This window comes from Ziziphus jujuba, chromosome 4 (assembly GCF_031755915.1).
Source record: "Ziziphus jujuba cultivar Dongzao chromosome 4, ASM3175591v1".
Classification (NCBI taxonomy): domain Eukaryota; kingdom Viridiplantae; phylum Streptophyta; class Magnoliopsida; order Rosales; family Rhamnaceae; genus Ziziphus; species Ziziphus jujuba.
Genome location: NC_083382.1, coordinates 631,557 through 658,976, shown reverse-complemented (window position 1 = coordinate 658,976; position 27,420 = coordinate 631,557). Strand labels below are relative to the sequence as shown.

Genomic DNA, 27,420 nt, shown 5'->3' with positions numbered 1-27,420 from the left:
TATTTGGATCTACCTTTGTACTTCTCTCCCTGCCCCTCTAACTCATTTTTACAGGTTAGGCTACCGTGTAAAACGTTTGCATTGAAAATGTCACTCACTCGGTCTCAATTTATAAATAATATTATCCAATTATCAATTCATTGAGAGACAGTGTTATGCACTTTACAAACATATTATCTATTTTATGCATAATATTATTAATTTTTTGGCATATTACTCATTTTATAAATAGTTTTATCCATTTTGTGGACCATTTTACCTAATTTATTATCCAATTTAAGATTAGTCATTTCAGTCCAACCCTTCTTTTAAAAGGTTGTATCATAGAAATGTCCCATTTTTATTATTTTTTTTTTATCAGATTTTTACTCTCTTTTCTTTATTCTTTTTTCCTGTCTTTGACATTTCTAGTACGGTAGAACTAAAGGAGCAAAAAAATGCTCAAACTTTTTGGTTACCAATTTAAACAATCTGCCGCACTGTGAAAGTGAAATCTCCCATTTAGTAATTAATGATGGACACATAAACAGAGAAAACTCTAATATATTACAAAACGAGTAGGTGATTAGATGGATTATGGCAATTAAGCAATTGTTGTACTTGGAGTTGGAGTTAGCAGCCGCCTCTGATTTTGTTTGCTCTTAGTTTTGATGGCTTGTTTATACACACAAACAAACAAATATATTATGTTTTTTGCCCAAAAATTAAAAAATCAAAAATCAAAAAACATATTATATTATATACAAATGCTTTGGGGTTTGGGATATTAAATATTGACAAGATTCCACCAAAAAATAAATAAACAAATAATGGTAATATATATTATATATATATACAGCCTTTCTCCCATAAAAAAAATATATATATATATATATATTATATATATACAGATATATACAACCACTTTTTATCACGAGCTTCTGAACTAAAAAAATTACTCCTTATATCAAACGGGGAAAAAAAAAAAAAAATCTAAATAAAGTCTAATCTTTTGTTTTGAACGACTCAATTGTCATTGAGTTGTTAAAATGATGTGAGTCATTGTTAAAATCGCTTCCATTAGAATTAGAAAAGATAGTGTCGTGATTATTAGGATGTAAGAGGGAAAAGAGTCGGATCCATTAGCCGCGACAACGTGTGTTCGTTTATATATCTGTTTCTTCATCAAACAATGTTTATTGTCTGTTTCTTCGGTATTGACAATAAAGCCCCTTAACTTTGCCATTCTTTTTGGCATGCATAGACAGCCATTCAACTCGATATCTTCAAATCATTTGTATTCCTCTTTTAAGCAATCAAATAGGGGATGTGATCTATACCCTGAATGCCGAATGAACGAAATTGACACACAAAAAATGAAATTTGTGGGATATATTCAATTTAAAATTTAAAAAATTTTAAAAATTTTTAAAAGTTTAGAGATATTTAATTTAGATTTTAAAAGAATTCATAAAATCTAATGATATTTAATTTAAATTTTGATAAATTTTATAAAAATTTATTAAAATCTATATGTATTCAATTAGAATTTTATAAAATTCTTTTAAAATATGATGATATTTAAAAAGTTATTAATTTTAAAATAATATAAAAAATAATATATTTTAATGAATTTGAAAGGATTTTAACAGTAAAATTATAAAGAAAATTGTCAATATAAAACCGAATTTTAAATCTAAAAATTTCATTGGATTTTTATAAATTTTTTATTAAATTTATAGAATTCTATAACAATTTATCAAATCTTTTAAAGTTTATAACTTATTTTAAATCTATCAAATTTTAAACTGAATACATCATTATTAAATTAAAATTTTTATACAGTAAAAAAATATAATAAAAAACATCAACAGTCGCATGAAATACTACCAAGTCGCATAAACACAAGAAAATGATCAACATCCTTCTTATAATTGCAAATATTACAGGTGGCATAATGCGTGGCGCCAAAAAATAAGGTCGGGTTCAGTGCACTCAAGATATTGGATAAACATCAATTATCCAAACATTATTTTTTTTCTCAAAAAAAAAAAAAACCAGAAAAAGTCCCACAAACGTACCTAACGTTCCTTTTTTACTTTCAATCGCAACATCCTAAGAGTTAGTTGCCAAATTTGACATCTACAAAAATGGAAAGCAAGCAGCAACCATTCAAAATGGCTGTTTACATTTTATGAAAAACAATAATTTTCTTTTTAATTTTTATATTTATCAGAACAAATATACCTATCTTTTAACAATTAAAAGGGCAGTTCAAAATTAATATTTTAAAATTATATAACATTGTAAAAATATAATTTTAATTTTTAGCTATTAAAATTAATTAATAAAACTGAGAGAAAGATGTTTTGGATTGATATTAAAAAAAAAAAAAATGATAGCTAAGCATAGGATTTAAATATAGTTACGACAAGAGACAAAAATAAGAAGTCTCAATGAAACATTCTAAATGAAACATTTTTAAGACAAATCAGGTAAATAATTAGATTATTTTTAACCCAAAAAATAAAAATAAATAAAGCTAAAGATTTTAACAAACATAAGCTCTCTTTGCAATGGTAAACCATGAATGATATACGAAAGAAAACGGCAATATTAAGAGGATGACGAAAATTTCCCCAAAGCATGATAACCAAAAGCATGCCGTTCATGCCAGAAATCCCAGTTAAGCAAGATTTCCATGTTAGGTCACAAAAGCATTCTTCTAGGTGGTTCCAGAGAGCACCACACCCTAGATGGAGGACCCAAAATTTCGATTAGTGCTCAAATTAAAAATCCTATAAATCCAAAAAACGACAGGCTTTATGGTAAAATCCTTCATTACAATTCAGACCAACAGCCTCAATATCTTCAGTCTGGAAGAATTTGCTCACTGTCAGCATCTGCCTCTGTTTCAATCTGAGGCTTCGATGGAGCTTGGCCCGCTCCAGGGGCCTGCTTCTTTTTAATCCCACTCACAATGTCATCAATCCTCAGAAGCATGCATGCAGCTTCTATGGCAGTCTTAAAGGTTTGCGCCTTCACATTGTAGGCATCCCAGATCTAAAACACATCAATGACGAGAAGTTAAAATAGAAAATAAGGTCAGCTTTCAGAGACCACTTTGAATAGGTGATTTTGTACACCATCTTAACTGGATACTTATTAATAATCACATTATATCTAAGAACACAAGGAATGGAAACTATAATTCCTACCAAATTGAACTCTTTAGCAGCCAAGCTGCCAAGTGACAGATCAGAGCGTCCAAACAAAATTATGTAATTGAGACTAAATGAGTGGACATGTAGCTACGTGAAACAAAACTGCTTAAAATCATTCTACTTAGAACAATTTGACATGCTAGAGTAATTTCAAAATTATAGAACTAAGCAACATCAGCCCATATGGAAGTTCTTTCCTCTTTATGCAATCAGCACTTAAGTTATTACTTTAGTAAAATCTGATTATAATTAACTAAAGTTCAACCAAATTGACAAAAGCAGCACAACTTTGATCATACCTTCCGCTCTTTCATGTCAGCAATTGCACCACTGTTTCCATCTATTCCGATCCATGCATTTTCACCATTTGCATGCTAATCCAATAGTTTGGATGAAAAATCAGCATCTACTAGAAACAGAAAAATTAATTCAACATAACTGAGCAAGAAATTATATCGTACCTGTCCTTGTAATGCAGTCATGGTTCGAATCACATTAACCCCACAATTCTGTGCCAAAGTTCGTGGTATAGCCTCAAAAGCTATAGCAGCAGCTTCATAAGGCCACTGTCATACAGCCACCAAAAATATAAAAGTTTCATCAGGCAAATGTTTCAAAACAAACATACAGAAGCATAATGATAAAACAGCATCAGAAGCATAATGATAAAACAGCATCAGAAGCATAATGATAAAACAGCATCAATAAATTCTATTAAGCAACAGGTAAGTTCCTGAAATATTCTAATAAATGTTCATATCCTTGAAATATTGGCGTCTGATGACATAAATAGTACCACTCAAGTGTTCAAAGTAATGCGCAAATGGATGATACGACCTAGCCGATTGATATATAAACCAGAATCAATCAATCAATCTTTAACTTTTACAGAGGTCTGACGCTCAAAGAAGGCCTCCAGTTGTATCACTTGTTAATAACCAAACCCCCCCCCCCCCCCCCCCCCCCAAAAAAAAAAAGGTGGGGAAGGAAGGAAAGGCTAAAAAAGAAGAAAAACTAAGGAGCACAAGTAATTTATTCACCTTCTCAATGCCTTCAACAGATGAGCTCTTCTGCTTCAAAGTAGCAGACACAGTTAATTCTGTAGCACCACCTCCTGGAACAAGCTTCGGATTTTTTATTATGTTCCTCGCTACAGACATGGCATCCTGCCACCAAAATAAAGCTTCAGAGGGCAAGATCATCCAAAAGGGATAATTTGAATAATCTCAAACAGGTGAAATACCTGCAAGTTTCTTTCAACTTCATTCAGGAGATCCTTACTAGGACCTCTTAAGAGTACAGTACATGCTTTTGGTTCCTTGCAATCAACAATAAAGGCAAAGAACTCATCACCAATCTTCTTAACCTCAAAAAGCCCGGCCCCAGTACCAACATCAGACTCTTGCAATTCATCCGGCCTGTTTACAATGACAGCACCACATGCCTTGGCTATCCTATTGTTGTCTGTTTTCCTCAACCTCCTGATCGCACTAATACCAGCCTTGCTCAGATAATGGCATGCCAAATCACTAAGGCCCTTCTCCGTGATAACCAAGTCCGGCTTGAACTTAATTATCTGTGCACAGAGGTTTTCGATGTATTCTTCTTCCATCTTCAACAGAACTCCCCAGTCCTCCTCTTTAACCAGTTCAGCATTTGTTTGGTTCTCACCTTTTTTGTATTCAAGGGGACAATCAAGAAGTATAATACGTGGGTTCACAATCTTTCTTCTCATTTTGCCAGGAGCAACAACATCCTTGTTAATCATGACACCTTTAAGAACTTCGGAATCTTCCAACTGTCCACCAGGAACTTTCTCAACCTTGATGTACTTTTTGATATCTACCTCGCGCAAGCCTTGGCCTAGATCAACTCCCACTGTTGAGGTGGCATCAATTGCTAAATCCTAAGCAAGAAATAGTTCAAAACTTAAAATTCAATGCATAAAATCCATTGACAAAATTAGTGGATACCTAAACCTCATTCACCCACCTGGATTTAGCAAGAAATAGCTCAAAACTTAAAATTCAATGCATATAGAAATGAATTAAGAAATCAAAAAAGGGGTTAAAATCCATTGACAAAATTTGTGGATGCCTAAACCTCATTCCCCCACCTTGCAGCCCCCAGAAGAAGAAGAAGAAGAAGACATGAGATGAATGCACAAAACACATTTCTGGAATTTTAAAATATACGCAAACAAATGATATTATCAATGAACAACATGCTAAAGACAGAAAAATGAGATATCTATAGGGGGGAAGGGTCAGATTTTCCCTACCTAATGACAATGAAGATGTACTATAAAACTCATGACTCAAGCGCCTACCACAAAACTTAGATTCCCGCGACAGTTTAATTCCACCAAAAATAACTGGATCGTTTATTGTAAACAAAAGAAAATTGATAAGAAGATACTTACAGCAATTAGATCCCCAAATTGACTAGTGAACTTTGTGCCAATACAGCTCTTAACCAGCCCCAACATTGTCACGCCTATTACATTATTCAATGAATTACTCACACAAATAAAAGAGCAAGTCAAATTATAAATTATCATTTTACATACTTCTTTTCTCCTGAAGCTCATTGTCTATCTCCACAAAAAAGATACATCCAGATACCAAAAGCATAAAAAAATAATAATAACAAAAATAAAAATTGAAAGGAGCTAGAGTTCTATGAATGTGGTAGTGCTTTTATCTGTGTGGTTAACACTTCAAGCTACAAAAGTAATTTGAAAATTGTGAAAAACACTAAGAGTAATAGATTATGGTAAAGGACAGTAAAAGGGTTGAAGAAGAAAATAAGAGTATAGGAGTGCGACTGATGTGCAGGAGAAGCTTTTCAACCAGCTGCCTCAAATTTTTAGAAAACTATTCATAGCAAGTCCACAGCAGCATACAATCACCAGCCCTTCATACACAAAGCACTTCACTCTTAGTCGTTCAGACACATTCTGAGTTATAACTATACTTGGAGAAAAGAATAGCATTTTATTCTATAAAACTAGAAGAAAAAGAACAAAATCAAGTCATACTAATTATATAGCAGACAAAGTTGATTAGATATCGGCAAGTAATGGGATGAATATTTAGGTAAAATCAATGAACATGAACAAGGGCCTTTTGGAGATTAAAAAAGCCTCAAAACTGAGGAAAATTAGTGCACTTCCCTGAGGTTAATATTCATTGTCAAAATAATGGTTCGGCATTTTAAAGGTTACATTCAGGCTTAGTTTGTATTGCCATGAGGCCAGCTCAAACACAACCCAAATTCTAGTCTAAATTAGATAAATATCAGTTAGAAATTTGATGTATGAATTTAATCACATAGTGCCAGTTTTTTCATGCTACGAATTGGTCACAAACTTTTGTTAAGCCAACCCCATTTTACCATCACACTTTTCCCTGATCCTTTAGCAGGCTACTATTGCTGCCACAGTTATACTAACATATTAGTACAAAGTTATAAACTCCAGTTCAGGGCCAAGGTTAAATTGAGGCTTAGTTTGAACTACCATGGGGCCAGCTCAAACACAACTGAAATCCTAGTCTAAATTATACAAATATCAGTTAGAAATTTGATGTATGAATTTAATCATATTGCAAGCCAGATTTTTATACTACAAATTTCACAAACTTTTTGTAAAGCCAACCCCATTTGACCAGCACACTTTTCCCCGACCCTTTAGCAGGCTACCATTGTTGCCATGGTTATACTAACATTTGTACAAAGTACAAACTCTTTCACTTGGAATAGACATACATCCATAAATCAACATACAGTATAGCTGATCTTCTCTTTCAACCAATTTGAACTTAGCTTCTCCTTTTTTTTCTTTTTTCTATTTTTATTTTTTATTTTTTAATAAAATACTTCTACTGCTATCATATTCTATGCTTTAAATTGTTTTATTTCCAAACACAAAGAAAGAAAAAGAAAACCCAGTGGCTTGCTTGCTTCCATATATAACCAGGAATTTATTTCATTACTTTCAAAGGGTGATTTGAAGGTTGGGGAAACAAATAATACAATGAATTAATTCAACAAGAAAGAATACCAAGTAATTAATATATGAGATGTAAATGTGCTTTGTTTTCTTTGCAAATAAATACCATGTTTGTAAATTTATGACCTGGATAAAACAAGCTAAAAGATCCTGAAAACCTAATCAGCCAGCATCTCACTCAAATATTTGTTTCACCATAGGAGAACATTCAACAGTACTAAATGGATCCACCAAAAACAAAGCAAGAAGAATTGTAAGAAACCAGAAGTAGAAGGCCAATTACTCAAAACTTACGATCCTTAAAATCGATAGACATAGCAATTTTGTCTAGTACAGCTACAGCATCCTCCAGTGCTTTATTGTAGGCTGCAAATTAAATAGAGCTAGCATGCATTAACAAAAACTGTCATGAGATGAATGTAAAAGTACAATCACCCCACTCATAACATTACCTCGGCAGATGACTGTAGGATGATAGTTTTTGTCAATAAATGCTTCAGCAACATGAAGCATCTCACCAGCTACAAGAAGAATTTAATCCAGATGTGAGACAGGAAGGAAAATAAAAAAATAAACTGAATGGTGCATTTCTTATCACATGAAACATGCTAAATTACAGTGATGAACAAGCGCATCTGCACCACTTTTTTGCTATGAACATGCATGGTGTTGATCTAAATTTAAGAAACAATTGCTTAACAAAGATCCAAGTTTTTACCCTTCCAAAAATATAAACTTTGTGAAAACCCATAACAAAATCTGCGCCATAGATGCAAAAATGAATATAAAAGGCACTCGCAATAAATGTTAGCTTAAAACATACCAAGGACAATAACAGATGTTGTTCCATCTCCTACTTCTTCATCTTGAGTGCGACTAAGTTCAATCATAGACTGTCAGCAATAACAAAAAGAAATATTTCAGAAGAAGAGGAGAATACATATCTTAATTTTCTAGAATATTCTATGTCCTTCTTGAAACTAAGCATACATTTATTAATTCTTCAAATTTTCATAATTTCAGTTAAATCAAGGGAGCATATATATATGTATATGTATATATGTGTGTGTGTGGCGAAATTGATATTGCATCCAAGAAAAAATGAAAATTGTGCCTTTGCAGCTGGGTGTGCGACATCTAATTCACGCAGAATAGCATTTCCATCGTTGGTCACCACAATTCCTGTTAGCAAGAAAGATGCTTAGAAACATAACAGTAGCGGCAGAGAGGGAAGGGACCAGAAATTAATATAGAGCTTTGAGGGTATAAATATGACAATCTTAAAAAACTCGGCTACGAATAGATAAAAATAGTGATCAAGGAATAATAATGTCGGTGGAAAAAGAGCATGTTGGAAAATACCTCCAGCAGCATCTAATAGCATCTTTAACATAGATCTAGGGCCAAGGGTTGTACGGATAATATCAGCAACAGCCTGAAATGAAGTGAGAAAATCACATAAAATGAGATTTTATATATATATATATATATATAAAGCAAGTAATAGAACAAGAATAGAAGAAAATGGGGAAAGAAGTAGAAAACCAACCTTGGAAGCTTGGATATTGGCATGCTGCACTTTGCTTCCCGACTCTCGCTTAAGAGAATCCTCTGCTCATCAATTTCAAAATCAGTGAAAAAGGTTCTTCTTTTTCTTTTTTTATTTTTAATTTTTTTAAGAAGAAGACGACGACGACGACGAAATGAAACTGTGAAAATCAAAAATCAAAGAAAGTAAAAGGATCTGCAGACTTACTCAGAACCAGCACCGGTGCGTGCATGATTTGATTTCAAATGCCAATCTCAATCTCTCTCACTCTCTAAAGTCGAAACTTCCTAAACCCTAATAATAAACCCAACCCACAAACGCAGAAAACCCTGGAAACCTCCTCCCCCGCCTTTTTAAAGTTTTTATTTACTCTATTATTATTATTATTATTTTATTATTATTTTTTTTAACAACTCTATTATTTATTTATTTATTTTACAAAATGAAGCTTCACGAGTTACATATAATTTATTTAAATCCTCTAACCACTCTCATTTAAGGAATAATAATAATAATAAAATTCTCATCTAACCAGTCACTGTTCATTCACACGTAGGTTAATTAATTAATTTATTTTTCTTAAAGCTTTATTATCATTATTACTTTTGTTTTTTTCCTTTGAAGAAAGGCTTCATTTAGGAATTTTCTTTCATTACCCAATTAAATTGGCTGTAAATGATATATACTTAGACGGCATTATGCTGTGGATAATATCGAAATTTATTTAAGATTTAAACCTTAACTTTTAGATTGGTAGATATGAAAACAGAATGTTTTCCTCCGCCACATCGGTGGTCAGAATTTAATATATTTTGTTCTATCCACCTCTCCTCGTTATATCCCTCAGTTAAAAAATTTTAAAAATAATAATTTTATAAAAAATCATCTCCTTCCTCTCAACCAAAACTTTTTGAATCCACGGTTGATTTTTTTTCTTAAACTCCATCATCAACAACTTCAACAACTGAAGTAGCAACAATAAAATCCAATTAAAACTATAAAAATCTTGAAGCTATGGTACTTTGCCTTCGATGTCTAGCACAACTTAAAGGTCTGCGTTTGTTAAGCACCACAATCTCGGCTCTTCCTCTAAGTTTCTCCCTCTATATATCATTCACCCTCTCGATCTTTCGTCACAGTACCACCAAACACTAGTGCACCACCTATTTATTGTCCCTCTCAATCTTCATTTCTCCCTTTAGGTATATATTCTGAAACTTTGATTTTGTTTCATTGTTCCACAAATATTTAATTTTGTTTAATTGTTCCTTTGCTTTTTTTTTTTTTTTTTCGTTTTTCTTTAATTGGATTTGTACAATTAAAAGCAAAATCATATTCTTATTATTTTAATAATTTTTTTTCCATTAATTATTAAGATTTTACCTTTTGAAAGCAGGAGGGTTGAGAGTATGTTTCAGTCCTCATTCAATTGGTGTTTGGCGTGCAATGAGTAAGTGTAGTAGGTGCTCTAGGACACTGCTTCGGTAGCTGGGTTTGTAGGGTTATGATTTCCCAATTGTTTTCACCGATTAAAGATTGGTGGTTTTTTTTTTTTTTTTTTTTTTTTTGGCAGTAATAGCCTCAAATATGGCATTTGTGCATTCTTATTCGTTGGCTGGGTTCAATTTCCAAAAACTTTGGTTGAGGAGGAGATATGGATGTTATGTTGGTTTTTTCGGTGGCAATGGTGGCGTGGTTTCTGTGTTATTGTAGGATCTGTTTATCTTTTGATTACGTCTCCATTGCTAGATGATATTGGTTATTGCGTGGCGACTTATACTTAGCTGGGAATGAGTACTTGTATGATGTGAACTTCATAAATCATTTTAAGGTTAGCAAAGATGAACTTCATAGCCTTTTTTAAACCAAGCAGAGGCTATGACTAGTTTATCGAAGAGAAATAGAAAAGATAGTGGAGACAGAGCATTTGATGAAGGCAAATATATATGTGTGTGTACATATATTTTATATATCCTTGTTATTGTTTTGTGTTGTGTAGTTTTGAATTGTTGTGATTGTCTTTTAGTCTTTTTATTTTTTTACTTTTTATGAAATGCATTATGTAAATTCAATGTAATTGGACGGCATATTAATTATAGGGAATTCAATCGACCAACTTAGGAAGCAATTTCCAATAGTTTTCAAGTGGCAAAAGGAAACTGAAAAAAAAAAAAAAATCCATTAAAAGAAAAAATTATACAACCGGAATAACCAATACCCCCATCGGTAATCACAATAGCAATAATTGATAATTTTTTTCAGATAGTTTTATTTATGCTGTATATACCGTTATAGAAGTTGTAATAATACATTAAATCAATATTTAAATAATAAAGGATAGCAAAAGGAAATTTAGAGAATAATGACCCATTAAAAAAAATTTTGCAACCAAAATTACTCATGCGGTATCAATAATTACGATAGCAACATTCGGTAATTTTTCCAAAAATTATGTTTAGTCTCTAGAAAAATTATCAATAACATCTATCGGTATTTTTGATACACTTTTTGATAATTGTTTTGCTAATTTATGCATATAAAAATTATTATTTATTTATTATTGTTTATATGGATATTACAATTATTTATGTTGTATAACCATAATAGAAGTTATACAAAAGAAAAAGAAAAATAAATTAAAAGAAAAAAAACAAATTGACCTAGTAACAAATAAAAAAAATAAAATAAAATTATATAACTTAATTATCAATATGTAATTGCGATAATGGTCATTGGTAATATTTCCTAAGATTTGAGTAACCTGGAAAAATCATTGAGAGTGAGTTTGGTTTGGTGAAAGGGGACTTTACGGTTATGGTAAGTTGGTAAAAAGTGGAAAAGAAAGAGAGAGATTTAATGTAGTGGATAAAAAAGTAGCAAAAGAAGGTATATCTATCACTAAACACCTATTTGGCCATATTGGATAAAAAAGTAGCAAAAAAGGTATATCCATCACTAAGCACCCATCTTTTTCTCTCTGTTCTACTCTTTACTACCTTATCATAACTCTCAAGGCCCCTTTTACCAAACCAAACTCACTTTCAGTAATTTTTCTAGATTGTTCAAATATCAAGAAATATTACCAATGACCATCATCATGATAATTAATTGGTAATTTGGGCTATGTAATTTTATTTTTTTAATTTTTAATTTTTGTTGTTAGTGGGTCAATTTGTCTTTTTCTTTTAATTTATTTTTCTTCTACTTTTGTACAACTTTCATTATGCTATACAATATAAATAATTGTAATACTATATAGGGTATTGTAAAAAAAAAAAAAAAAAAGAAGGAAAGAATATCACATGCATAAATTAGTAAAACAATTATTGAAAAATTATTAATAGTTGCTATTGTGATGCATTGATAATTTTGATTACAAAATTTCAATTTATTTTTTTTAAATTTCCTTTTTATTTAATTCGTTCCTTAAATTTTGATTCATTTATTAGTATAACTTCTATAATGGCATATACAATATGAATAATACTTTCTGAAAAATTTATTAAGTTGCTATCATGGTAATTTCAATTGTATAATTTTTTCTTTTAACGGGTCAATTTTTTTTTTTTCGTTTTCAATTTTCTTTCGCCACTCAAAAACTATTAGAAATTACTTCCTAAACTGACTGATCGGATTCCCTATAATTAATCTAGCACCCAATTATATTGAACTTACATAACGCATTTCATAAGGAAGGGGGGGGATTGGGGGGGGGGAAGACAAAAAACACAATCACAACAATTCAAAACTACACAACACAAAGCAATAACAAGGATATATATATATATATATATATATATCTTTTCTATTTCTCCTCGGTAGACACTAGACAAAGCGTCTGCTTGCCTAAGAAGGCTATAAAGTTCATCTTCGCTAACCTTAAAATTATAATGAAGTTTACATGCAGATAACTACCCACTCTCAACTGAGTATAAGCTGCCACGCAATAGCCACTCTCTCCATCCAGCAATGGAGACGTAATAAAAAAATAAACAGATCTTGTAATAACGCAGCACATACCACCACCACCACCAACGCAGAAAACCAACATAACATCCATATCTCCTTCCCAACCAAAGTTTTTGAAAATTGGAGCCAGCCAACAAACAAGAATGCAATGTCACACTTGAGGCCATTGCTGCAGAAAACCCATAGCAAAGCCACCAATCTTTAATCGTTGAAAACAATTGGAAAATCGTAACCTTACAAACCTAACCATCGAAGTAGTGACCCGGAGCACCTATCCCTGCTCATTACATGCCCAAATGCTATGAACACCAACCAAATGGAGACTGAAACATACTCTGAAACCTACTTTCAAAAGGTACAAACTCACCAATTTATGAAAAATAATTATTAAAATAATAAGAAGATGATTTTGCTTTTCATTGTACAAATCTAATTAAAGAAAAACCAATTAAAAAAAAAAGTAAAAGAACAATCGAACAGAATAAAATATTTGTGGAACAATGAAACAAAATCAAAGTTTCAGAATATATATATATATATATATATAGACTTAGAGGGAGAAATTGAGATCGAGAGGGATAGTGAATGGGTGGTGCACTAACAGTGAATTAGTGGTGCTTGGTGCTGCTGTTGTGAGAGATCGAGAGGGAGAATGAGATCTAGAGGGAGAAATTGAGAAGAAGAACCAAGATCGTGGTTCTCAACAATTGTAAACCTTTGAACTATGCTGGAAGATCGATAGTAAAGTACCAAAGCTTCAAGATTCTCACAATCTCTGTTGAATTTTGTTATTGCTGCTTCAGTGGTTGACGTTGAAGTTTAGGAAAACTTTTTACCATAAGTGCCAAAAGTTTTTGTTGAGAGGAAGGAGAAAATTTATAAAATTGTTTTATTTTTCAAATTTTTTAGTTGAGGGATATAATAGGTAGAAGTGGATAAAATAAAAAACATTAGAATTGTGTGGGTATGCATTGTTCACAGTCTACTTGAGTGGGTATCGTTTATTTATTTGATTGGTCCCACTATGCTTTATTGCATTTTTTTAAAAAAATAAAATTAAAAAAAGGAAGTAATAATTATTTCTTCCATTTCTTAAAATTTATGGAAATTAATGGTTCTCCTCCTTTTTTTTTTTTTTTTTTGTTAATACACTTTCTATGTTTTTCTAATAATTTGCATTTTATTAGCAACTTGTCCGATTCTTGTAATCTTAATTTTCTGAAGTTAAATTTTTAGATTCCCGTACTTTTTTTTTTTTTTTTCTTTGAGCGTGGGGGACTAAATACATTTTAGTGTCTTGCAATTAGGTTGGCTCAATTATTTTTTTTTGGGACAAATTGAATTTTGAGGAAGAATTGGGTCCTGCTTGCAACAATGGTCCTTAAACGATTTCTCACTTATTTTAGGACTCTTGATACTTGTAATTTTTTTTTTTGGGGTCAAAAACATTTTTTTTAATTTTTTTATTTTGGCTGTCTGAATGAACCAGAGCATTCTGATTTGGCAGCAAATTGGGTTTGGAAATTGGTGATTTTAATGGGAATTCAATTTTGGAGTGGTTCTGCAATGTTCAATATCAGGCAAAGAGATCTTAACGGAGATGGTGGATTTCCTTGAGATTTGGAAAAGCAGGAATTTTTTTTTTTTTTTTTTTTTTGGGATAAAGTGGAAAAGCAGGAATTTATTTATTCACGAAGGTGTTAATTCGAATCCACTGCATGTTATTGTCTAATTTATCATTTGGGTCAATGGCTAGAATTCAAACATCAAGACGGTGATTTATTTGTCTAATTTGAATGAATGCTAAAGTGTCAGTGTGTCAATGTGATGTGTATCCTAAATGTTGGATAAGATTAAAATCAATATAGACGGCTCCATGAAGGGTGGTTTGGGACGTGTTGCCAGAAATTCTTGAGTAATTTGATTCAGGTTATGCATTAAGTGGTTCCTTGTGATCCAAACCTTAAAGCTAAATGTGTGGCTTTGTTATATGATTGCATTAGTGTGGTGGATTTGTAATCTTGGCTTTTGTTTATCAAATTTATTTCCTTTTGACAAAAGAAAAAAAAGAAAGAAAAGAAGAAAACAATTAAGTTCGTGCAATTTGAACTTCGCATGTACGAAAACATTACAATTAAGAGCTTTAATTTACATTTTTCCTTGAAAAAAAGAAAAGAAAAACCATTACTTTACATGTTCGTTAAAGTAAGCTCTTAAAATTAAAGCTCTCGTCACTATTGGTCCAACAATTTGAAAAACAACAATTGAAAAAAGAAAAAAGGAAAGTTACAAATTAAATTTAATATAACAAAGATAAATAAAACGAACAAAATAAGGTACTTAAAAGAGCAATGTCTCAGTGTGATGGCCATGAATTCTCTTAAATCAGTTTCAAAAGTTTTATGCTGGTAGGATTTAGATTATGTAGGCATCCATTAAAATTTCAAGTGGCTTTGGATTCCACCATTATAAAGCATTACGTTGTGATTCAGCCACAAACCAAGCCTGACGAACCATGCACAAAGGCCTGATTTTACACCAAGACTGGTAATGTTATATACTTTTTAACAGCGGAAGACCGTACGAGTTCAACTTTACTGTTGCTTAATGGCCTGTCCGTTGAGGTGTGCAGGAAGATCAGAATGTCCTCATATATGAGAGAGAGAGAATCAAAAGAAGAATAAATTACTTCGAAGTTTGACATTACATCAGCAATACAAACTTGTTCTATCCTGTGAAAAGGAAAAAAAAAAAAAAAAAAAAAAAAGAATATTGAAGAAAGCCCACAAAACCACCACCCCGGGAATTCAAGCAGCATTCTAATTACTCTCACTCATGGAACTAGTGACCCTCAAAAGCAGATAACTTCTTAGCTTGAGCCAGAATGAACATAAAGCTGAATCAACTACCCTACTTGTTAAAAAATAAACCTCTTTTCTTCCCTTTCCGTCTCTCACTAGCCTGCATTTACAAGAACCAAAAAGATAGAACTTTAAAATTGACTTTTCACGCCAACAAATATTACCGGTCAGCAAAACATGCCAAGATTCATTTCTAAATAATTACATGTATGCAATTCAAATTTTGAGTTGAGTTATGGTGAATGCAGCATCTCCCATCTTCAAGTAACAAATTAATCTTCCAATCCAAAAAGAAAAAAGAAAACAAAAAAAAGGGAAAAGTTAACCTCCTTTGTTCACATTTAATGTGACTTACAAATTATGGTTTTTATGTGACTGCATAATTATTGTTCATCAAATATAAAAACCTAATTTTCCCAAGCCATTATACGTAAAACAGTTTCATAACTGATAAAAGTACTCAAGATGGCGGCTTGTACAAGCTATGTGCATTATCACCTTTGCTCTGTCTTATGGGGAGAAATATTGAACATTTCCAAATATTGAACATTTCCCCAAAAAGGCCAAAATAATCACATTATGTTCCTTTTCTTGATGACTGGCTATTACAATTTTTATTCTTCCACTTTTTCGTTTCAATTCACCTTCCCATAGTAATGTCCTCTTCATTTCCATATATTATGTGAAAGGAATATAGCCCAATGATGCATTTGCCAATACACGGTATTCTATTAATATTATAGTGAGTATTACTAGACAGTTTCATACTGATCAATGGATCTCTCTCCATATGTGTGTGTCCGTGTCTTTTATGGGTGCAAATGCAAGTGCATCTACTGCCCCCTTCACATGGCTAACTATTATTATCATCAATTTGCTATGTATGTGTGTGAGTGAGTGTGTGTGTGTGTGTGTGTGTGTGTGTGTGTTTATATATATAATATATGAAGTATGCTACATGTTAGGGAAAGATTTGAACAAAATCTGAGAGTTCCATGTCAATCATATTAGAAGAGAAGTAGAGATTGCAACATATACCCTTAGGATGAATACTCTCAAAGTGAGCACAATTGTGTCTCTCGAACTGCAACAGGGAGAGAACAAAAGTCAGCAAATCTTTATCGAAAGAAAACCAAAAGGAAGGAACAAAGAAAAACCATAAACAACTCAAAAACATAAATTGTTGGAAAAATATAGTCAACAATAGTATCAATTGAATGCATTAAGTATACAGCAGGTACAAAATTTTAGATCTTTTAATCTGTTGTTTCAATTTTAATAAATATTTTCTTACCAGCTAATATCTGAGTTATCATCTGCTCTTAAGAGATGATCAACACCACCAGAACCACTTATTATAAATTCTGTTGGACTTCCATATGGAATTGTAACCTTCAAAACAGCAATAAGAAATAAGAAAACTAACTAAAGAAAAGAAACAATAAACAACAAGATCACATACAACTTTATGGTGAAGATATACTTGGAAATTATATAGCCTATATCTGGACCAAAAAACATTACACAATGCCAGTATGGAAAGTAGCTCTGAGAAAGTGAACCTACTGTAAAACATAAATGAAGCACAAAAGAAAACGGCAAAAGAGAAAAACCAGCTTCATGCACTCCTACTTCTACAAAATAAAAAAACTTTTCAATAATCTAAATAAAGTCCAAAAACTTCTCCAAAAAAATGTAGTATCACCATGAACCACACAAACTAAGTCAACTTAAACTAGCAAACACTTAATGGTACATGTGAAGTAACAAAAGGGATTAAGCAAGTAAGAGTTAATACACTTGTCGTTGGTAAAAATTTTTCTGTGACTACAGCACCACTGGAGCCACTGCACTTAATAATGCAGGAATCCCTCTTAATGGTCAGTTGAGCTGGTTCCCATATATCAAGATGCCCAACCTGAAAGAAAAATAATAATAATTACTTAGCCCCTTTAAGAAAGGAAATTTTAAATGTGCTTCTACAGCTTGCTAAACAAAAATGTGACCAAAATAACAAGTTTTTAGTTTTTTTTTTTTTTTTTTTTTTTTTTTTTTTCACGTTGAGGTCATACCGACAGCGATACTTTACAGGATGCATGGCCACTGTACAGAGTCTTCTCTATGACATTTTGCATGTCAGGATCTGTGAACACAGGAAGTAAATTGTAAAATGTATCAGTCTTCTGTGTGACATTTTGCATGTCAGGATCTGTGAACACAGGAAGTAAATTGTAAAATATAATTTTCACTGCATGATGCCTGATGAGAAACAAACCAAGGATCTTGATAATACTCATACCATCTAAAATTATAAAAACAATTTTACACCCACACACAAAAAAAAAAAAAAAAGAAAGAAAAAAAAATGAGAACTAGAGAAGAAAAAATTTATATAAAGGTATCCTGTAGATTAACCCCAATTGGGTAAATTTTCCTGTCCACTGACCGACAGAAGGATAGAGTGTAAAAAATAAAATAAAATTCTCATGAACGTAAATATAACAAATTGAAACCTATAGAGGATGCTTACGTAATTTACCCTGAAAAATATAAAGCAAATGCAAATGCAGAGGTTATCATCACAATATGTGAGAATTAAACGTGAATATAGGTCTTAACGAAAGAGAGGCATTTAACTTAGCCACACAATGCAATGATTTCATTATAGATTATTGTCAGAAATCGACCTAATTTCAAAATAATGAAAGAGAAAAGTTCACATAATATAACAAGCTACTTCTGTAGAGATATCTGAATCAAATTACTTACCACAAGTTATCTTTTTATGATCGTTAGCGAAAACCTTTACAAGCTCTCCCTACAAGACAAATCAAGTAAATAAAAAGACAGTATTAAGGAACTGGAACTCCCACCACATTGGTACCATTTATGTTTCATGGGTACATATTATGCATAAAAGCAAATGACTTATGACCTATGTGCATAAAAGAAAATTACTTATGACCTATGGTATGCAATCATTCTGACTCAGATTATTAATTTATAATTACAACCTTTTTATAAACATTTTTTATTTTAAAAATTTTTCGATTACTAAAAAGTTGTTAACAGGTAAATCTCCAAAGTTTCTCAGTAACAATTATAAACATAGCATGCAGCAAGTCACAAAGATAAATGTAAAACATACACTTTAGCCATACAATTAATTATTAGGTTAAAACAAACTATCATGTCAAGAAGGTGAAAAGGACATGCTTCTATGTCATCAGGAGGACCTAAAATGTTTATTAGTGAGTTGACCAGATGATTACTTCAAAGGTACGCATAGATAGCAAATAAAGAATGGGATTCACCATAACCGACTGCCAAATGCTCAAATGATATTAGAAATCAATGACTAGCAGAATCTTGTAAGTGGCCATAGTCAGCAATGCATGCAGTAGAGAGAGACAATTGGGAGGAGATCGATAACATAGGATAATTGGAAAATGTGAAGGATGAAAAGTAGATTGTCAATCCCCTTTTCTATTTGGTAAACTAAAGGAAAGGGAGCATTATCCCCTGCTTGCTATTGATGTAGAAAGGGAAGGGAAAGAAAAACCTCACTTGACAGAATAGATCAATATGACAATTATGTATGATTCTGCCATAAGAACTAAGAAGATTGCAACAGCAGACAGCATAGGAACCATATGTGAACAAGAGTAGTGTACAGATAAGATGGCAAAATATTGTATGTCTGTCATTTGATATTACAGGTAATGTAGTGAAATTATCCATGCTATTAACTATTTCCAAGTTTACCTTCGAACAACTTATAAGAGTGAATAAGACAAATCTGTTGGGCCTAGTTGGAGAACCTTATTGTTTTCTTGTTCTCTTCCAATCCTTTATACCAAACAACCATACAACAGTCAACACTCGTTCCTTCTGCTTTCTTCCCTCTTCTTCTCATCCATACCAAAAAGTGTAAATAAGCATATGCAGAAGGACGACTCACAACTTTGAAGAATGCACAAATTACCCTAAATGTTATGTACATTTAAACTGCTCATTGAACAAATAAATTCTAGAAAGGTATAGTTAATTTTAGAGAATACTTTTCTACAGTCATTAACAGTGTTCCAATTGTCAATATAATTCGATAGCCCATACGTTCTGCTAATCATGCATGATTAGTATTGAACATCCAATATTCATCCTCCCAAGAGAATAAGGGCAAAAAGAATAGAAAAGAAAAAAGAAGGAAAATAATACAACGTGCACCAAAAATGTACCTAAAATATAGAAGAAACAAGAATGTGCATCCTGTAACTACTAGCAAAAAAGTACCTTGCGCTTTCTGTTATCCAGAGGCTGGACTTCAATAGCAAGGTATGTACCAACATCATCAGCAGTAACAAGGTAGTTTGGTTGCTTTGCACCTACAGTAAAACACCAAGACGACTAAGATATTTACCTACCAAAAGGAACTTAAATAAAAAAAAAAATAAAAAAAAATAATAATAAAATAAAACAAAAACAAAAACAAAGAAGCAAGTAAATAAAAGAATCTAAAAGAGAATAGTACCCTCAATATAATTAACAGATCCATCTTCCAGATGACGCACCCACTGGAAGTGCAAAAGCAATGGATAAGAAGTCATTACATGACAACCAATTAAACCGAACCACACCATTAATTGAAATGCATATAGATGATATACCATTCAGTAAAAAGAAACACTGAAATAAATATGCTACTATTCAAGAGGATAAAAATCCTCTGAATTACATGACAGACCAAATTCTTTTTTTTGATAGACCGAATTTCAATTTACGAAACAACTTTTTAACATGGATTAAGAATTTATTTGGGAATGTTTCTAGTATGGTTTAGAGCACTTGTACGTGAATAAAACCCTTTTAAAATTGTTTGGCTAAATATATCAAAGTACTTTTATCAATGAGTCTTTCACGGAGGTGCTTTTAGGAAACTGCTCTTGCAAAAGTGCTTCCAATAAAAGTATTCCTAAACAAGGCAAAAGCTTAAAGAATAAGGGGGAAATACTTGATTACATCTCCGGTATCTAACATAAGCCCCCTCTCAAAACAATATTTAGATTTCTAAGAGTTTCAGTGCTGGAGTGGGAGAAAGAAAAACAGCCAGACAGACTACAAATTAGAATTGAGAAACTCCACCTCAAAATTGCAACTTGTTGTTCCATTAATAGAGTATCCACATGCTTGAAGCTCCTGCCCTGGCCAAGCTTCACCTGAAATTTGGAGGTTCTCTATTGCTGGTAATGGATCATCATCTGCCACTAAATAAAAAACATGATTTGAAGTAGCCAACACATATCATAAAATATTTCATAAAAATAGCCAAATGCATTTCCCATGTACGTAGCATAAAGAAGACAATGCATATTGCCAAATACTACAAATGATTGTAGCCAAAACATATGACAAAATACTTGATCTAAAGTAGCTGGCAGCAATAATAGGACCAGCAAAAACATTTCAGCCACAATGACGCATTACCCTCTGAAAATGAAGAAGAAGGTTCTTCAAGAACTGGTGCTAGAAAAGGAGAAAACGAAGAACTGGGATCATCAAGTGTTGTTGTGTAAGTAGGGTTAACTGAACTCCAATTGGCTGGCATCTCTCTCTCATTATGGTTTCCCTCAGCATCTTGATCATCCATCTCACTATTGCTGACAGGGTCACGGAATGTCACCTGTTTATTGGTGGTTTCTTCACTATACTGAGCAACATGAGCATCACCCCTGGTAACAGACTGTTGCACAGGCATATCATTTGTTGCAGTATTCCTACCAAATGAAGGAAGTAGTTTTGTAAAGCTTGCCATTAAAATAACACAAATGCATTCCATTGCATGCAATTCTTAACAACCACAAGCAATCTCTAACTATAAAGCTCCTTGAGTTTGCACTCATATTTTGCTAGTAGACCAAGTAGATAAGAAGTAAAAAAAAAAGAAAAAAGAAAAAAAACAATGTTTCATATGAAAAAAAGAAGCATCCCTGTATGCAGTTCATGAAAATGGGAGAGAGGGAGGAGTGAGATCGCATATACCATCACTTTTGAAGAAAAAAGTTGCGTGGTATTATATACAGAGATTTCTACATGTCAATTAGGTACAATCAGACTAAAAATTTGAGACTTTAAATTCAAAAGAATGCGAAAAAAAAAAAAAAAACTTTTAAGTGTAAATAAAATTGAAGAAATATATGAAAAGACCTTCTTTATGTTCGCAGAACACAGTATGTTTGGCATAGAATAAATATCAACCATACCCTACCTACAAGTTCGAGCTTTCAGGAATAATTGTGCTTAAGAGTGGTGCTTTTTACTAATTAAAATTTCACAGCAAAAATAATTAGAAGTACCTACTAATTTTTTGGCAAAGGAAGTGCAAAAAACTAAACTGTGTAGTGATCACTATAATCACACTTGCAACTTATTTATAAAAAGACAACACATCATAATAAAGAAGAACTGATTTTGAGTCATGAATCACATAGAAGAGAAGGCAAACACATTTCCTGGAAAAGTTATATTTTGGACACTTGGAATTTAGACTCTCATTAGGTTTAACAGAGACTAGACAATGTACATGGGTTTAACCGTAGCACCTTCCTTGGCAAGCTCCAATGTTTTAGTTTTCTTTTTTCTCTTACCTCCTCCCTATAGAGAGACAGGGCATTCTCTTGTTTTGTTGCAATCCTTTATCTCGTTTCTTCTTATTTGGAAATAATATATAATCTCTGTCTCTACATTTTCTTGCTATTTTCTCTAGTAAATCCTTCTCTTGGAAATTTACTGATGCATCTTTTTCAAAAGTTATTAATTCTAAAGTTTCTACCCAAAATGTCTAGCTTCCCCTAAACTAAACTTTTTTGTTTGTCTACTTCAGCTCATGGAAAAGTGAATACCAATGATTCACTTCATAGAAGAAAAAAAGGAGTCAATGCATCTTCTGTCTTTGGAATGATGGAGTACAATGCTATAAGCTTGTACTTTTTACTTGCATTCAGTAAAATTAATTTAATCATAAAGTACATAGATAGCCTTTATTTGGAGGATTTGGAAGAAGTGTAAAACTCTATAGAGATATGCACCATGGTGTCAACTCAAGAGATTCATCATCCATGTTGAAGATGCATTTGGACAATAATTCACACATACAGGACCGTCAACATAAAAGTTCAATGAAATTAGAACCCACCAACAAATGCAGATGGTTGTAATTTGTATTCAGTTCACAGAAGCAGTCTCCATTTGACCAGGCTCACCTGCTTGCAAGAGGTGAATACCTCCCCAAGTCATCGGGTTCCGTATTCCTTGTTCCAACACCACCATAACCACTTTGATGACGATGTACAAGATCCCATTCTCCTGTCTGAGCATCTGATGTAGACACTGGTACTTGTCCATGAGAATATGTTGGCTGAGGAACCAATTCAAGCCCATTTTTGTTCTGATAGAAAATATAAAAAGTTAAGAAAATTCCGGTGAGATGCTAAGAGGAACAACAAGAAGACTAGAGCATACTGAAGTTGCCAATGCTGCACCAATGGAGTGAAATGGTGACTGTGGGGCAATGTTTGAGTTGTTCACATCTGAACGCCAAGGTGTCAGTTGATACTGTGATTCCTTTAACTTTGACTGAAATCAATAAAGGCCACATACATCCCATATTAACCTTAAGGATTCAGCTAATTCAAAGTTGCTTGAATTTTATGTCTGCGACATACCTCAGTAAGCAAAAGCTTCTCTTGCAAATTTTTGAACAGAAACTGCAAGAAATCAAAGCAACCTTTAACTTCATGCACAAGATTTCTAAAAATGAAGTATCTTCACTTCAGAGACACTTTTGATTCCAGTGGTATCTCTTTCTATTATCCAACATACAAGTTAACTTAGACATATTTTCAGAAGGATAAAGCAATCGCATAGTGGAAAAAATCGAGGAGGATTCTAATCTTGCAATTTGAATGAGAAGTAAGTACAAGTTAGACATATATTCAGAAGGATAAAGCAATTGCATAGTGGAAAAAATCGAGGAGGATTCTAATCTTGCAATTTGAAATGAGGAGTAAACATGAATTCTTTAAAATTCTTTCATTTCTTTCGAGGGAAAGAGGAAGAGAGAGAAAAAAATGACTTGATGATAAGCTGCTTCTTATTCTACCCAAAAACGATAAGACCGAGAATTGTGAATGATTGATTCAATATTTAACATCTTTAATGATAAACTAGTGCAAAAAGTGAGAGTCATGTAATCTGCACACCAAGCATAAAATGTTCAGGAGCTTATTAATGTCAAATATCTATCATTGGAGCCTAATTTCACACATAGCACATGAGGATGAAAACATTGTTCCATGCATGATACTACTGAAAATGATTTGTAGCTGACCTTGACATTGCTAACAATTGACTGGGCATCAGCAACTGGTGGCTGCAAAGAGTGCTCCGCAAGAAGAGGCAGCAAAGAGGAAACAAATGTTGATCTCTCTTGTTGAGCATCCTGAAAAACCAAAGAAGAAGATACCCGTTTAAGCTCAACTATGAAATTAACTATCATACGAATTTTAATGGCACTATTCTAGTTCAAAATAAATGTACAGAATACATGCACACCAGAGACCAGATAGAAAGGGAAAACACCTATGATGCATGATGGAAACATACTCACCTGTAATGCATAATGGAGACGTATGTTTTCCTCAATGATATCTTGTCTGTAGGACAGAGCTTTAGATGCAGCATCAACAAGGTCCTGTTGCTGCTGATCAAAGGCCTAATAGCATGATGACCAGAAAATGATATTAAAAAATGCATCCAGAAATACTAGTAGAAGATAAAGGATGGGAAATTGTAATAGGCCATGCCAATAAATCCTATTTCCCTACCAGACGCATATAAGCAATGCGCTTTTCCAGAACGTGCTTTTCATTGCGTATTTGTGCTTCCTATCATAATATTAATCATTAATTAATGTACATAATATGACATTCAATTGGAATATAAGCAAAAATAATTAGACAAATATTCTTCCATTGCACATGAAAAGTTATGTCTAACGATAACATATATAATTTACCTTTATAGAATAATCAGCCAGATGTTTCCGTAACTGCAAAATCTCTTCCTCATGTTCTCGAATCTTATGAACAAGATCATATGAAATGTAACATATAGTCCATAAGAAAGTTCTGTTCTAAGTTACATAAGTGTTTCAACTTCTATAAATATATGGCAATACCTGCTTCCAGAGGCTGTTAGGATTATTTATTTCAGCCATCTGCATCAGTCCCTGTCCAGACATATTGAACCTTGGATCATATTCCCCTTCAATCTGAAACCTAAGAGAAAAACACAACAATGTATAAAATTGTTCAAATCCTTTATGATGCTTCAGAAGACATCATTAGTGGCACAATAGCAAGGTAACCATTATTCGCATATGAAGTGAGATACCTGCTTGGAGAGAAGGATGTTGCTGATGGAGAAGAGAATCCAGCATTATCAGTGGGTAACTGACCAGGCGGTACCTTCACTGTCCCATTAATCTTGCTCCTTTCGGACTGTGTCCCCTCATTACTTTGTAGAGCACCACCACTATTTGGCTTCAAATCATGACGGAGAACCAGTGTACCAGGTGAATCAACTCCAGATGTGTTACCCATGCTCTTAACTCTGTCTTGCTGATTACCTACAGAGTTAACTGACTGATGAGCTTCGTAGGAGCCATGAACATGCTCAGACCAGTGATCGACAGAATGAGACCTCTGTGCCACTGATGCATCTAGTTTCTGCAAAAAGTGTAGATACTTCATGCGTCATAAAAAAAGGAAAGTGAATTACAAGTAGAGGATATTGCTGACTAATTAGTAAGAACGGTAACGAAAGTGGCTTCTAGCACAAGCAGAGCACATCCTACAATGTAAAACTTCAGATGGTGGAAATTTCAACAGTCAATACAGTTGTGAGAAGGTACTGAAACATGCTAAATAACAGGTACAGCATTAACAGACGGATCAATTATAACCAAACATGTTGATGGAAGGAAGAATCTATCCTCAGTCAACATTTTTCAGGAGTAAAAATTTTTAAGTAACCATAAGATTATCTAAGCCTATCAAAATATTGCAGGGCGGGTTCTTGACATTTGTCGTATCATTTTTCAAAGTAATAATCTTTCTTCTTGAGAAGGGTGTGTTATGCAGACTATAAACTAGTAGGCTATAGTAGGAGCTTCAAGCTGGAATGTCTCTAGACCCGCTACAGCAAGGGAATATACAAAAATTTGGGGTGACATACTTATTTTCAAATGAATTGCAACGAGCAGCTTATACTTGCATTACTTTTTATTTCTACAACACATAAAAAGCCATATAAAACAGGAAAGCAAAAAAATTATAAAGCATTAAACGAATCGCCAAATCCCAACTACTAGATCTCCTTATATCTTAGCGCAGGAGAAAGAGGGAGAAATTGCAGGTACTATTCTAGATTTCTGTCAGAGGAAAAATTTACTTCAAAGGTTATCAAAGAACGAGAAATAAGTGGCTGTGAATCTGTAGGTGCCCAGCTTCCAAAATCCAAGTCGGTTTATTTGGGGAAACATAAGACTTTCTTCGAACACGGAAGAAAATTGGATGAAGTTCTTTCACTTACAATATAAACTGCTTCTATTAGAAAGGGGTGTTTGAAGGACCTGAACTAATAAACTGGAAAAATGATCAGACCTTGGAAGTCAAAGCAAAAAAAAAGATCCCATTTCCTAAACGAAGCAAACTTTTTTAATATTGGAAACCCATTCCGAAATGAGACATTGAAGAAGGCAGACTCACAAATTTCTCAAGTTGGAGAATTTTTTGCTGAAGCTCAGTCCTTAATCGGTTATTTTCTTCAACCTGTGAAACCAGCAATCAGTGATTGGCGGAGTAGTTGGGAAATTAAAAGAGAGAGACAATCAGCTAGAAAGCAAGCAATACGAAAGAGAGGAAATTAGGGGTTTTGGAAGTTGAGATTGAAGTTGGGGTGGGGGGAACCTGTTGCTTGATGGTGGCCTCAGCAGCTTCGACGGCTTTCATGACCTGAAACAAGCTACTGTCGTTGTGGTCACTGTTTGTGGTGGTGGCGGTGGAAGAAGGCTCGCCGGTAGAGACAACGGGAGGCAAGCCTGAGCCTAAGCCTAACCCTAGACCTGCGAATTTCCTCGCCAATTTCCCATCGTATCCATTCTCCATCTTCGTCCCCCGGCGTAGACAGACGGATGGGATGTGATGCTTTTGGTTTTGTGTAATTTTTTTATTTTATTTTTTATTTTTATTAAGTTCAACCAAATTAAAATATTTAATCGGTATTTGTTATTTTTAATAATACACACACACACATATATATAGATATAATAATATATATATATATATGTATAATAATATATATATGTAATTTCAGCAAAAAAATAATAATATATATATGTAATAATATGATAGTCTTCAAGCGCAAAAAACAATAATAAAAATATGATAGTCTGCGCACACCCCCATCAAACTCAATCATAGCGCATCATCTTGTTCATTCATTATGGTTTACACACCCACCAATTATCTTCCTCGATCACCCTTCCCATTTACGCCATCCACTTTATTTTTATTTTATTTTAAAAAAAAGCACTTTATATTTTAAAATCATAATTCTACTTTTTGTGTTTCCGGATTATCATGGTCCACATCCAAGTTCAATCTTTTCTAATTAGTTCACCATTAATAACCAAATTTTGTTAGTTTAAATCATTTTATGTGTAATAATGTAACCTACAATCAATGAATTTATATTTGATTTTCTAAT

The 27,420-nt window shown here is 32.9% G+C and overlaps 2 protein-coding genes and 1 long non-coding RNA gene across 9 annotated transcripts; 1 reads left to right on the top strand and 2 right to left on the bottom strand.

The window, feature by feature from the left end:
* Positions 1-2,570: 2,570 nt before the first annotated feature.
* Positions 2,571-9,129, bottom strand: LOC107415810 (T-complex protein 1 subunit gamma). The gene is made up of 13 exons (XM_016024210.4): positions 8,972-9,129; positions 8,765-8,826; positions 8,578-8,650; positions 8,330-8,397; positions 8,039-8,108; positions 7,668-7,736; positions 7,510-7,581; positions 5,626-5,699; positions 4,447-5,109; positions 4,244-4,369; positions 3,665-3,769; positions 3,503-3,577; positions 2,571-3,042 (listed from the first exon to the last, which is right to left on the bottom strand). The coding sequence occupies exons 1-13, from the start codon at positions 8,994-8,996 to the stop codon at positions 2,851-2,853; spliced, it is 1,674 nt and encodes a 557-aa protein (XP_015879696.2). The 5' UTR covers positions 8,997-9,129; the 3' UTR covers positions 2,571-2,850.
* A 134-nt stretch (positions 9,130-9,263) lies between these two features.
* On the top strand, positions 9,264-10,906 carry LOC112491439 (uncharacterized). The gene is made up of 3 exons (XR_003055721.3): positions 9,264-9,966; positions 10,161-10,214; positions 10,338-10,906. It is a non-coding gene; the product is annotated as an uncharacterized LOC112491439 (long non-coding RNA).
* Positions 10,907-15,397: 4,491 nt separating this feature from the next.
* Positions 15,398-26,908, bottom strand: LOC107415802 (uncharacterized). 7 transcript variants are annotated; one of them, XM_048471760.2, is made up of 21 exons: positions 26,622-26,906; positions 26,421-26,483; positions 25,045-25,379; positions 24,830-24,929; positions 24,668-24,730; positions 24,477-24,536; positions 24,260-24,364; positions 23,981-24,091; positions 23,316-23,357; positions 23,113-23,226; positions 22,854-23,038; positions 21,079-21,368; positions 20,737-20,852; positions 20,126-20,168; positions 19,888-19,979; positions 18,364-18,412; positions 17,667-17,803; positions 17,393-17,512; positions 16,889-16,986; positions 16,633-16,678; positions 15,398-15,694 (listed from the first exon to the last, which is right to left on the bottom strand). In XM_048471760.2, exons 1-21 carry the CDS (start codon positions 26,817-26,819, stop codon positions 15,644-15,646), a joined length of 2,418 nt encoding a protein of 805 aa, XP_048327717.2. In that variant the 5' UTR covers positions 26,820-26,906; the 3' UTR covers positions 15,398-15,643. The 7 variants fall into 7 exon arrangements, 5 of the variants coding, with proteins under 5 accessions (XP_048327717.2, XP_048327716.2, XP_015879682.2 ...); XM_048471759.2 differs by having other exon boundaries at positions 20,737-20,858; positions 26,622-26,905; XM_016024196.4 differs by having other exon boundaries at positions 17,667-17,737; positions 20,737-20,858; positions 26,622-26,902.
* Positions 26,909-27,420: the final 512 nt, after the last annotated feature.

Bases quoted from the DNA above. Each gene is read 5' to 3' on its own strand.
- LOC107415810 (XM_016024210.4), bottom strand. From the start codon at position 8,996: ATGCACGCACCGGTGCTGGTTCTGA. The intron at 3,770-4,243 runs GTGAATAAATTA...GCTGTATGACAG, and splicing joins CTGTTGAAGGCATTGAGAAG to TGGCCTTATGAAGCTGCTGC. The intron at 3,043-3,502 runs GTATGATCAAAG...GATGTGTTTTAG, and splicing joins CTGACATGAAAGAGCGGAAG to ATCTGGGATGCCTACAATGT.
- LOC107415802 (XM_048471759.2), bottom strand. From the start codon at position 26,819: ATGGAGAATGGATACGATGGGAAATTGGCGAGGAAATTCGCAGGTCTA. The intron at 24,092-24,259 runs GTGAGTATGTTT...TTGGTTTTTCAG, and splicing joins GTCTCCATTATGCATTACAG to GATGCTCAACAAGAGAGATC. The intron at 23,039-23,112 runs GTATGCTCTAGT...ATTTTCTATCAG, and splicing joins GTGCAGCATTGGCAACTTCA to AACAAAAATGGGCTTGAATT.